This window comes from Gorilla gorilla, chromosome 5 (genome assembly GCF_029281585.2).
Source record: "Gorilla gorilla gorilla isolate KB3781 chromosome 5, NHGRI_mGorGor1-v2.1_pri, whole genome shotgun sequence".
NCBI classification, from domain to species: Eukaryota; Metazoa; Chordata; class Mammalia; order Primates; family Hominidae; genus Gorilla; species Gorilla gorilla.
This window is the reverse complement of record NC_073229.2, coordinates 145,305,769-145,318,090: the sequence shown is the minus strand read 5'-3', so window position 1 is coordinate 145,318,090 and position 12,322 is coordinate 145,305,769. Positions and strand designations below refer to the sequence as shown.

General features: G+C 32.9%; 1 protein-coding gene across 3 annotated transcripts in view; it reads left to right on the top strand.

The window, feature by feature from the left end:
- The window catches only part of TBC1D32 (TBC1 domain family member 32), a 249,792-nt gene that overhangs the window by 204,809 nt on the left and 32,661 nt on the right, over positions 1 to 12,322 (top strand). The window contains exons 29-31 of one of the 3 annotated variants that reach the window (XM_004044609.4): positions 9,287 to 9,356; positions 11,349 to 11,464; positions 11,868 to 12,022. In XM_004044609.4, coding sequence (XP_004044657.2) covers positions 9,287 to 9,356; positions 11,349 to 11,464; positions 11,868 to 12,022 — 341 coding nt within the window. Of the gene's footprint in view, positions 1 to 3,243; positions 8,069 to 9,286; positions 9,357 to 11,348; positions 11,465 to 11,867; positions 12,023 to 12,322 lie in introns of those variants that run through there. The other 2 variants (XM_055389796.2, XM_055389797.2) reach the window with 2 other exon arrangements.

Here is a 12,322-nt window from a genome sequence, read left to right as displayed (position 1 = left end):
AATAAGAATACCCCAATACATATTATAATCAAACTCTCAAAAGTCAAAGAGAAAGAGAAGATCCTGAAAACAGTGAGAGAAAATAAGCAAATAATATATTAGGGAGCTCCAATATGCCTGACAACAGATACTTTACAGGACAAGAATGAGTAGGACAATATACTCAAAATGTTGGGAAAAAAAAGTAAAAAATAAAAACATGTAAACCAAGAATACCATATCCAGGAAAGCTATCCTTAAGAAATGAAGGAGAATAAGACTTTCCCAGACGAACAAATGTTGAGGGAACTTATCACTTTCAGACCTACATACAAGAAGTGCTAAAGGGAGTTTTAAAATGGAAAGAAAAGGATGCTAACATGATTATTGCACTAATATTTAGTCATGGTATGTTAACCACTTAATCTTTACTAAGAAGACTAAAAGACAAACTATTAAAAACTGATAACTGCAACAATTTTTTAAGGGATAGGCAATATAAATAATATAAATTGTAAAGTCAAAAATTCAAAATGGTGGTAGAAAGGAATTAATGTGTATAGTTTTTTTGTTTGTTTTTGCAATCAAGTTATTATCTTTTTAAAATAACATCATAATAACTATAGGAAGGCTCTGTAAGCCTCATGGTAAACACAAACAAAAAAAACCTATAATAGATACCCAAAAAAAAATACTAGCAGAAAAAAATAAATGCAAAAGAAGGTAGTAAGAAAGGATAGAGGAAGAGAGGAGTCACACAATAACTAGTAAACAAGTAATAAAATGGTTATTATTAATAGTAACATTGAATGTAAACAGACTGAATTTTTCTATTGAAAGATACAAAATGGCTGAATATCAAAACAGGACCTAACTATATATTTTCTACAAGAAACTTACTCCACTTATCAAGACTCACATAGACTGAAAATGAAGTAATGGAAAAAGATATTTTATGCCAATGGCAGCCATAAAAGGATAGGAGTAACTATACTTATATCAGATGAAATAGACTTTAAGGCAAAGACTATAAAAAGAGACCAAAAAGGTCGTTATATAATGGTAAAGGGATCACTTCAGTGAGAGGATATAACAGTAATAAATATACATGCACCTAACACTGGAGCACCCAGATTCATAAAACAAATATTGCTAGACTTTATGAGAGAGATTAACTGCAATACAGCTGTAGAGGACTTCACTCTACTTTTGGCCAAGGATAGATCATCCAGGAAAAAACTATAGAATCATTTCAATAGATGCTGAAAATGCATTTGATACAATTCAACATCATTTATAATAAAAAACTGTTAACAAATTGGGTTTAGAAGGAACATACCTCAACACAGTAAAGCCCATATGTGATAAACTCACAGCTAACATCATACTGAGTGAGGAAAAACAGAAAGCTTTTCCATTAAGATCTGTAACAAGAGAAGTTGTCATAATAACCTTTTTAGTTGATATCTCTACTTGGAGTCTGGTTCTTTTTCAAAGGTGCTCTTTACACTGCTCTCAGAGTGATCTTTGACATGTAAATCTAACCCACTCATTCCTCTGCCATTTCTCACCATTGACCATAGCATAAAGTCTCAGCTTATTATCATGGTACCCATGATCTTACATTATCCTGCCCCTTCCTTTTCTCAAGCATCATACTTTCTTTCCATGCAGAACACTAAACTCTTCACATCACTCCCAACTACCCCCTGTCCCAGACACACATGTGTTCATTATGCAACAAATTATCCTGTATTAGGTACTGAAACTGTGACAGAAAAAGTCTTCTGCTCATGGAGTTTACTTTCTAGTGGGAAGACAGAAAATAAGTAGAATATTCAGTAAGTTAAAAGGTGTAATGATAAATGAGGAAATACACAACAGAAAAAGGATATGGGAAGTTTTAGTTAGGAGTGAAGATTAAAGTATTAAGTAGTTTTCATATAAAGTTTTATTGATGATGCTTTTTTTTTTTTTTTTTTTTTTTTACCACAGTTCAGCAGGGGATGTGCAGGCAAGATATATGGGTATTTTCAGGGCAAGAGAGTGCTAACAAATGGCCACAAAGGAGACTAATATGGCTAGAAAGGAGTAAAGGAGAGGAATTGGTGGTGTTAAAAGTCACATAGGAGAGCATGATACAGGATCTTGAAAGTCGTTGCAGGGTTTTGAACATAGGCATGACACGCTAATTTGCATTTTATAAGAGCATTGTGGCTGTGGTGTTGAGAAATGACTGAAGGAAGAGAAACGACTGAAGCAGGGAAATGAGTTAAGAGGCTATTGAAAAACAGGAATGGCTGAGATGAGGATGTCAGTAATGGAGACGGTGAGAAGTTTTTGGATTCTGGATATATTTTAAAGATAGGGCCAACAGAATTGGTTAACAGATTGAATGTGGGGTATGAGAGAAAGAAAGGAGTCAAGGAGGACAATAAGCTATTTTTCTGAGTTACTAGGAGGATGGAATGATTGTACATTGAGATGAAGAATAGGAAAGGAAGTAGAGATTAGGTGCTGGCTTTTTTGTTGTTTGAGATACTTGTTGGACATTCAAGTAAATATGCTTTATACATTCTGGACATGTGAATCGAGTTTAGAGGAAAAGTGTGGGCTACAAATACAAATTACTAAGCCATCAGCTTGGTATATAAAGCCAATACATCTCATTGTAATTTCTTTCTCAAATTCTGACTTAGTGTCTAATTCTTCTCATTCCTGTAAATTTCTTTAGGGTTGTTTTTGTGTTTTACCTATCATTTCATTCTCTGCACCTAGAACAATAACGTCAATAAATGTTTGTCAAATAAAGGAAAGAATGGATAAAAGAATGATGGAGGAAGACTTTATAAAATGTGTCAATTAGTATCTTAATTTAATAGGCAATAGAGTAAACCATTTAAGATTTCTGAGCAGAAACTTTACTTGATTCACCTGTACCTTACAAAGATTATTTGATAATAGTAACTGTATAAAGGAAAAAAATGGAGTACAGAAATGAAGTTTTCCACGGATGAATATCCAATACTTAAGGGGCAGTGAATAAAGAGACAGTGAAGAAAGTGGAGTTAGCATATACTACTGATAACAGATCATCTTTCCTGTAAGGGTCATATGACTTCTTCTTTTGCTGAAGAAACCATCATTCAAATATGTGTTATTTATTCAAGTTAGACATATCTTTCTAGCCTTATTACCATTAACTGCCCAAACACATTCTGCGCATTTGCCTCACTAAATTTTTGCTCCTGTTGTTCCTTCTAGATGGATGCTTCCCTCTCCGTGACATCCACATGATAATGCCCGACTCACCTGTAAAGTTTCATCTAGAATGTAACCTCTCTTATTCCTAAGCAGGATTCTCTCTTCTCTGCTCCTACTGCATTCACTTTAAACTACCATTTTGATAGTTTTATTATATTGTATATGGCTAAATTGTTACATTAGGTGTCAAACTCCTTTGTATCTTCAATATGAGATTTAATTATATATATATATATATACACACACTATATTCACATCTATATTCAAAGAAACGTATTATAGTTCTGTAACAATTCTAAATATCTAACAATTCACATAATTAGATATATGTGAATATACAGGTGACCCTATACTTATTTACACATAATGATATCTAATGCAAACCTGGGAAAGGGGTAAAAGAGACCTAAGAGAATTAAAACAAAGAAATGAGAAGAAAATACAAGATACTATTAAACGAAAGTTAAGGTAGGTGAAAGGAATTGATATCTATTGATCACCTCTTTTAAATTAGGTATTATGTTGAGGCACTTGATATACCTTGTGTCATTCAACCCTATAACTGTTCTCTGAACTAGACATAATCATCATATTTAAAATGAGGAAATTGAGGCATAGAGGAAAGAAAACATAAATTGGGAAGAGATTTTAAAGGAAAGCATTTGTGAAGAAAATTATAATCTTATGAATGAACATAAAAATTTATGTGAAAAACATACAGCTATTAATGGTTAAGTTGGGGAGTAATAGGAAATGAGTAAGAAGTGTGATAGTCATGGAAATTTGCATGACCAAAGTGGGCATTTCTTTAGACTTAAGCATAATAATCTCCAATTCGTATAGCTCTCTTTTGCGCATTGCTTTATTGGACCATATTTTCTGTAGAAAATCTAAAATTAAAATTATATTGTATATATTACCTAAATATTCAGCAAAACTGATTGCTCAGTGTGCATGCATTACTGCCCTCTGTTATGTTTCTAAATTATGCCGAGTGAGATCTCAGATGTCGGCTTTGTTGAATGTATTAGCTAGGCAGATAAACCCTGAATGCGGATTTAAATTCCTTAAAGGTTCCAGCTGAAGCTATTCACCAGTCTTATAGTAAAGCCAGAAAATGAAGTGACTTTCTGTTGATTGATTGTTTAATATTTATTATTGTGATATACTGAGCTTGTTGCTAGTACATTGTTTTCTTCCCAAGGCTTTAGGTATTCTCATCCTTTATCAAGTATTTTTTTGGCTGGTGGAACAATGATTTTTTTATTATAGAATTTCACTCTATTTGCTTTAAATTAAAAATTGTTTTGATATAAAATGTTTTAAAACAAATACTGGGTAGTGTATTCAATTTTTTTTAGGTTTCTGGAAATGAGAAATTGATTATCTTTTAAGAAATGACAGCCTTCTAAACCCTAAGGTAGTTGAAATTAGAATTACACAATCATCCATCTGTTGTTAGCTCCCTCAGGATTTCAATACGTTATAAAATTTGCAAATCTGGAAAAATCAAATTAGTTTGGCTGTTTATCCCTTTAAAGAAAGAGGAAAGAACAAACAGATAAACTTCTGCACATTTGCAGTTTGTAAATTCATATAGGTATCTTTCCATATCTTAACAGACATTTCCTTTTTGTTGGTTCAATTCCCTGGAACAAGTTGGGAATTTTTTTGTAGTGTAATTGCTTCTTTGAAATGATAAATTAAATGGCCCTTTCAGGGTGAAGTGTATTTTTATTTCTTTTCTCTTCGTAATGCTAGTTAATCAAAATGTTAGAAAAAAAATCCACATTTTGCTTGTTTCACCTTTTGATTATTAAAATATAGTTTTAAATTTAATTAAATACACTTAAACACCTTTTATATTTTCTTTGAAAAGCAAAAATGCTCTCTTCTATCTTACATTTATGAAACGTTTGTGAGTAAAGCACAGTGTGTGATAATTGCAAAGAGATATTTAATATGAACCTTTCCTCAGGAAGGAAAAATAGGACATATACCTAAAATTAGGAATTAAACAAATTGCAGCATATAGTAAGGTAGAAAATAAAAGAAACAATTTTTCAGCTGGCTACTTTGTTTCAGGCAATGTGCTTTTTAATATGCTATTTGAATTTGGTAATTGTCAATGAAGGGTTTTATTTTAAGGGCCACAGGTGTCCAGTAGAAAATGACATCAGTGTCAAATTGGTGCCATCATGGAAAATAAGAGGAGGAAGCGTTAATAGAGAGCAGGTGTAGTACTTGTGCTGCCTCCTGGGATATTAGAATGGAAAGAAGCAAGAGAAGAGGGGGAAAGTCTTCCAGGCAGGGATAATTGCATAATCAAGACATGGAAATGCTATTTTTCCCAAATTACACTGACTACATCAATTAGGAGGCTGAGACATGTACAGTAGACTGGTCACAAGGTACTGAATTCTGTGGTAGTAAGAACTGAATAAAATGCATGGATACAATTACATATTAGAAAAGAAGCAACAGAACTTACAGACTGACTTTGGGAAAGGAAGCAGGGAGGAAGAAATGTAGTCCGTTGATTCCTTTGGGTAGTTAGAGTTTTCTTAAGTTAGGACAGGTAAGGGAGGGCATTAGGAGAGTCAGTAAGCAGCCAACCAGTAACTGCCTCTCCAACCATGGATTTGTCCTCCAGTGGAGAAATTCTTTACTCTTCTGAAAATTTATTTTTTTCCATACTATTAGGTGCCAGGCAGAATAGATTTAATTTCTTCTACTGCTGTTGTATGTGCTAGCTTTGCAAACCAAAAACAGAACAGAATGCATGACCCACACTGAGTGATATCAGTTCATGTGACATAAATTTTGTCAACTCATTTTATTTTGAAACTATTGCATTTATAGTTAAAAGTATTGGTTATTTTGAATAATTTAATGATTAATTCTAGCTTAGATTGAATTAAGCATTGTTAGTAAGTGGGTAAGTATGATGCTATACATGTCATTAGCGTGTATAGCATCATACATTATTCTTTTCATTATTCTTTTCACAGTGACTTCAGGGAGTGGGAGCTATCTCTTCTATGTGTTACTTGATTTTAATATACAGAAAATATTTTTAAGTCTATGTCTGTTTTCTTCTCCATCTTGCTTCTAGTCTGATATTTAAAGTACAATTTCTTTTGTTGCTATTCATTGGATGTTGGTTCATTCATTTACTCATTCATTCATTCATTGTTTAAGTATGTGTTATGTATCCTACACACTGTTTTTCCTAGATCAATTAATTACTCGTTACCAACCATGCATATGGATCAAAATCCTCTGAAGACGTCCATTTTTAAAATTATTTAATTTTACTTATTCATTTTTCCCATCGATTTTATTTTTGAGATTTCAGTTCCTGCTTTATAAGTTAATGTAGTCCAGAGTTTTATATAATAAAAGTTTCTTCCACCTAACTTTTGTTGTCTGAGATGTATTTGGAATATAAAATTTGCTTGCTAAGTTATCATTGTGTATCAATGATATACAGTGATTTATTGTATATTGATATTGTATATCAAATATAATACAAATTTAAAATGGAAACCTCTTTTTTTTTGTTTTTGTTTTTTTGAGATGGACTCTCACTCTGTCACGCAGGCTGGAGTTCAGTGGCATGATCTCAGCCCACTCCCACCACTGTCTCCCAGGTTCAGGCAATTCTTCTGCTTCAGCCTCCCAAGCATGTGGGATTACAGACATGTGCCACCACGCCTGGCTAATTTTTGTACTTTTAGTAGAGACCAGGTTTCACCATGTTGGCGAGGCTGGTCTTGAACTCATGACCTCAGGTAATCCATCCCTCTCAGCCTCCCAAAGTGCTGGGATTACAGGCTTGTGCCACCAAGCCTGACTTGAAGCCCCTTTTTAAATATATGCCCCTAACCCATTTTCTGATGTCTTCATTGCTGCTTTGGGGAAGTTTTTATTCCTTGCATATTTTTATCTGCATAGTTTTGTTCATACCAAAGTTATATACATCTCTTTCACATCAGTGATTTTTTAAAATGGATATTTGATGTTTGTTTTGGTATGCCAACACCTCCATATATTCTCATTTAAAAGCTTTTTTGAGAATTTGCTACACTACATTAAAGTGAAATTTGGATAGTGTTGTATAACTGTCCAGTTGTAACTCTATCTAAATTTTTAACTTTTATTCCTTCAAATGTAAATCTCAACTTTATTGTATAACAAATAAACTGTAGAGGCCTTTAAAAATACAAATGACTGGACATTCCCTCTTGGCAATCTTATTTAGTAGTCTGGAGTCGAGTCTATTTATCTTTAGTTTTAAAAAGTTCCTCAGAAGATGAACCACCATAGTTTAGAACCATTATCTGTTGAAATGTTCAGAGTTAATTTTTTACTCTGAAGATACAGTGTCATAAAGTTTTAGGGAGGGTCTAGACCTTGGAAATTATTTGTACAACTCTAAGAAAGTGAAAGGACTCATCTCAGGCCTCACAACTAGACCACTATGTAAGAACTCTTTTCTTTCACAGAGAAGAACTATTTAACACATCCAATTCCTTTGGACAACTCCTCTCACCTTGCTCCATAACTTTATTACATTCTTCACTGATGTGCTAGGTCAGTGTTTCCTGATAGAATCCACTGTGGTCTGTGGAACACATCATGATGGGAATGCCCATTCTTAACACCTTTCTCCACCCACTGCACACTCATCCTTTACCAGTAAGATATCTATCTATATCATACTTTCCAGAAGAGAAAAAACATTAGTATTACTATAGGCACACAGATCTATATGTTAAGGTTCAACTTAAATACCACTTCTTCCTAACTAGACATCATCTTTTCATCTTCTGAATTCATGTAACACTTTATCTGTATCATTCCTATTTCATATAGGGCTTTAAAATACCTTTATCAGAGTTATCTATATACACATTTGATCTCTGACACTACTTGGACAGGTTTTTAGGTAATGAGGTATGATTTATCTTTTATCCCTCATAGCTTCTTGCATGGTGTTCCATACTTACTATATCAGAGATGATTTACTAAGGGGATGAATGAGCCTGGAAGTGAAATAGATTATACTGATAGTATGAGAAACACCAATGTGTAATGAAGGAAAAAAAAAAACTTCATGATATTCTGAAAACCTAGGTTTTGGTCTTCTCTACCACTAGATAACTATGTGATGAGTCTCTTAATTGTGTGTGCATGCATTGTGTGTTCATGTGTTTGTGTGTATGTATGCATGCTACAGTTTTCTCAGCCAGAAATTGAAAGTTTCAGCTAGACCCTGAATGCTATTTAGTTGTGCCTTTGAGGGTTCACTGTTAGTTTGGTCCTCTACTGTTCTCAAGAACTAATCCAGACTTTCAGCCTCACCTGCAGTCCTCTGTACTATGCTATTTCTATTCTGAAATGGGCTTTGTAGATAATATAAGCAAGCTAATCACTATCTTATTTGTAAGAAATAAATGAAAAGTGATTCATTATGAAATGTTTGGATATATTACAGTATAAAATATAACTAACCCCTTCTTCACTTTTGGTTAGATGATTACAACAACTACTTCGCAAAGAAAACTTGGCCTACAGGAAGAAATTCATTCATTCTACCCTCATACATTACCATACATTAAAAGTGGAACACTGATTACTGAAAGATTAGTATCAGGAAGGAAATAACCATTCTTGTATATATTTGTAATTCAGAGTTTTATGTATGCGTTGCATGATGAAAGTAGTATTTCTAGATCACTTTTGGGTCAATGGCTCTTTTTGTTCTGAGAGCCAAGTAAAATAGATTGTTTTAAAACTACTATTGTTATGTATTTAATATGTTTTCCAATGCTTTTTATGGGAAAAAGTTATTTGTAAAAAGTTGTCTGTTAATTCCTTTGAAAATGTAACTGACAGTTCCTAAAAGAATAAATTCATCAGTGTTTTCAAAATTCACATTAAAATATGTAAAAATATTGCTTTCATCAATTTTCAATTAAAATGTGATTATTATGCAAACTTTTATACACTTTATAACTCAGTTTTCTATTGTCTTTAGCTACTGATGCAAATGTGAAGAATGAAAGTCTTTCATCTGTGCAGCAGCTTGGCATTAAAATGACTGTCAGGTATATTATAGGGAAATATCTCCCTTGTGCCTTTCTAGAATTTGTTTTATCTGCCTCATATGTGCTCAGTAGTATTTAATTTAACAACCAACTATTTTGTATACTTTAAATGCAGAGTTTATCATTCGGAAAATGACTGTTTTTGAGGATATTGGCACATGATTAAATTACCTCTCTAGGTAAATCAGTTACAGTTCATTGTTATTCCAGAGGCCAATTACAGTGTGTTTAAGCCCTCATGACTATCAGGTTTTTTACAAAAATAACATTGTAAAAGTCAGCACGTTGGTAACACAGTCATACTATTTTCTAGAATATGATTAATTCCATGGTGATGAGTACAAAAGTACCTGAAGGACAGATGCAGAAGTTAAAATTAAAAAACTTATTGCAGTTTGAATTTTTAATACTCAAGTTGTAATTTTGAAAAGAAACAGGTAAGCTAAACAGTGAACAGAGAGTTAAGGACTGAAACCTTGTAACTTCCCTTTCTTGCTTATTAAATGGGGATTTTAACATTCCCATTTTACTTATAGGGTCATCTTCAGAATCAAATTTTAAAAAGATACATGTAAGATTTGTTTAAAAAGCTAAGTATTTTTATAAATTCACAGCATGATGAAAGTGATTTTTTAAATAATTTGAACTTACATGCCTGTATCACATAGGGCATATGATTCTCTTAATTATGTTTTGTGATGCTGTGCCTGCTTTTTATACAAATATTTTATAATGCCCTATTGCTATTCTGAAATGGACTTTGTAGATAATATAAGCAGGCTAGTCATCTATTTTTTAACTCAATATAATATCTTATTTGTAAGAAATAAGCAAAGTTATTATGAAATGTTTGAATATATTACAGTATAAGATATAGCTGGCATCCAAGTGTAAAATCATTGTGACTCCAGCAGCTACAAATACAGACGGATTTTTCTTTTCGTGCCTCAAATACTACAGTGTGGCCACGAGCAAAGAGATTTTGTGTGTGTGTGTGTGATGGAATCTCGCTCTGTCACCCAGGCTGGAGTGCAGTGGCACGATCTCAGCTCACTGCAGCCTCTGCCTCCCAGGTTCAGGCGATTCTCCTGCCTCAGGCTGCTGAGTAGCTGGGATTACAGGTGCATGCCACCATGCCCAGCTAATTTTTGTATTTTTAGCAGAGACAGGTTTTCACCATGTTGGTCAGGCTGGTCTCAAACTCCTGACCTCATGATCCACCCACCTCGGCCTCCCAAAGTGTTGGGATTACGGGCGTGAGCCACCAAGTCTCTTTAAAAAGAGACTTTTTAAAAAATGGTGAACAATTATTAGTAAGGTTTCAAAAGTACAGAAGTACAAAAGAAAAATTACAAAAGCACTACCTTTGCTTGATTTATACATAGTTGCATTGTATGTATACTAAAAAGTACAGAAGTTTTTGTAAGACAGAATTAGTTTCAGACAATTATAAACAACTTTTTCATACATACCAGTAACACATAGGACATTTGCAAGTTGCTGTTCAGGACTGTCCCATGTCTAATCACCTGGCCCTTGCTCATTAAGTACCAGTAGTGCCCCCTAGTCACTATGACAATCAAAAATAGTCCTACAAATTTCCAGAGTGGCCCCTGAGGGAAGTACCACCTCCATTTAGGACCATTAGACTGTTTGAACTCTAAAGGTACTTCTAGACTCAACATTTTGTAAAACTAACCTGTCAACATTCCATGTTTTAGATTAAGTTCAGGAAAAAATGCTTATATTATACGTTTCATCTACAGGATATCATCATGTTGTTCTCTCATTACTGTTTCATCTTCATTTGAAGTTATCAGTATTTGCCAGATGAATACTGTTAATCCAAATAAATCATAATCATCAGAAACATATATTGAGAGCTAATCTTTCATAAGTGCTCTGTATAATGTAGTTATGCTAAAAGAAGTAATTTTAAAACATTCAATGCAAGACCTGATATGTTTTATGTTTTGTGGGCTTTTAATATAGGTATGGCAAATTCCTCAATCTCTTAAAAGATGGTGCAGAAAATGATCTTACCTGGGTTTTAAAGCATTGTGAGAGATTCCTGAAACAGCAGCAAACTTCCATAAAATCTTCTCTTCATATCCTTTTTGAGTATATTCACAATAGCTTAATTTTTTTCACATATTTTTCATGATTCTTTGATGATATACCTTGACACATTTATAGTAAAGTAGTACTTTAAGCTATATTAGTGATTTGTTATGATATATTCTTACAGTATTTTATTCTGTATTTTAAATATGAATTTTGTTAAATTGAGTTGTAATCATTATATTTAGTCCCATTCATTGAATCTTAAACTGAATAAAGACATTAGAATGTATTTTCAGACCTGTCTAAGAATATTTAAAAACTAGGTTTCATAAATTCAGAATAAGAATGTCTGCTTTTTTATTTAATATGTCCATTTTATTTTATTTACAGAATTTTAATATTTTATCTTACAAAATATTGTAAAGTTTTCTTAACTGTGTTTTTCAGTCTGCCTGCAAGGGAATTATGCTGGCCATGACTGGTTTGTATCTTCTCTGTTCATGATAATGTTGGGAGACAAAGAAAAAACATTCCGATTTCTTCGTCAATTCTCCAGGCTTCTGACTTCTGCTTTTCTTTGGTTGCCAAGGCTACATATTTCTGTAAGACTTCAATCTGTTTTTAAAGGAGGGTTTGAAATTTTAAGAACATTATACTTACATTCACTGGGGCATAATTTTATTTGTGAAGGACTTTGTAATAAATTATACTCATTTTTCTACTTGAATGTTTTTTGACTAATTCTCTTCGATTATATAGATTTGACATTTTCTCAAATACTTGGTGTCTTACCTAATAGTAACTGAATGATTTATATTAGAAGCATTTTCATGAAGTAGAAACATGATAATGAAATTAAAGTGATAGTTATATCAGTTAAATTCTGCACATAAAAAGAGAAC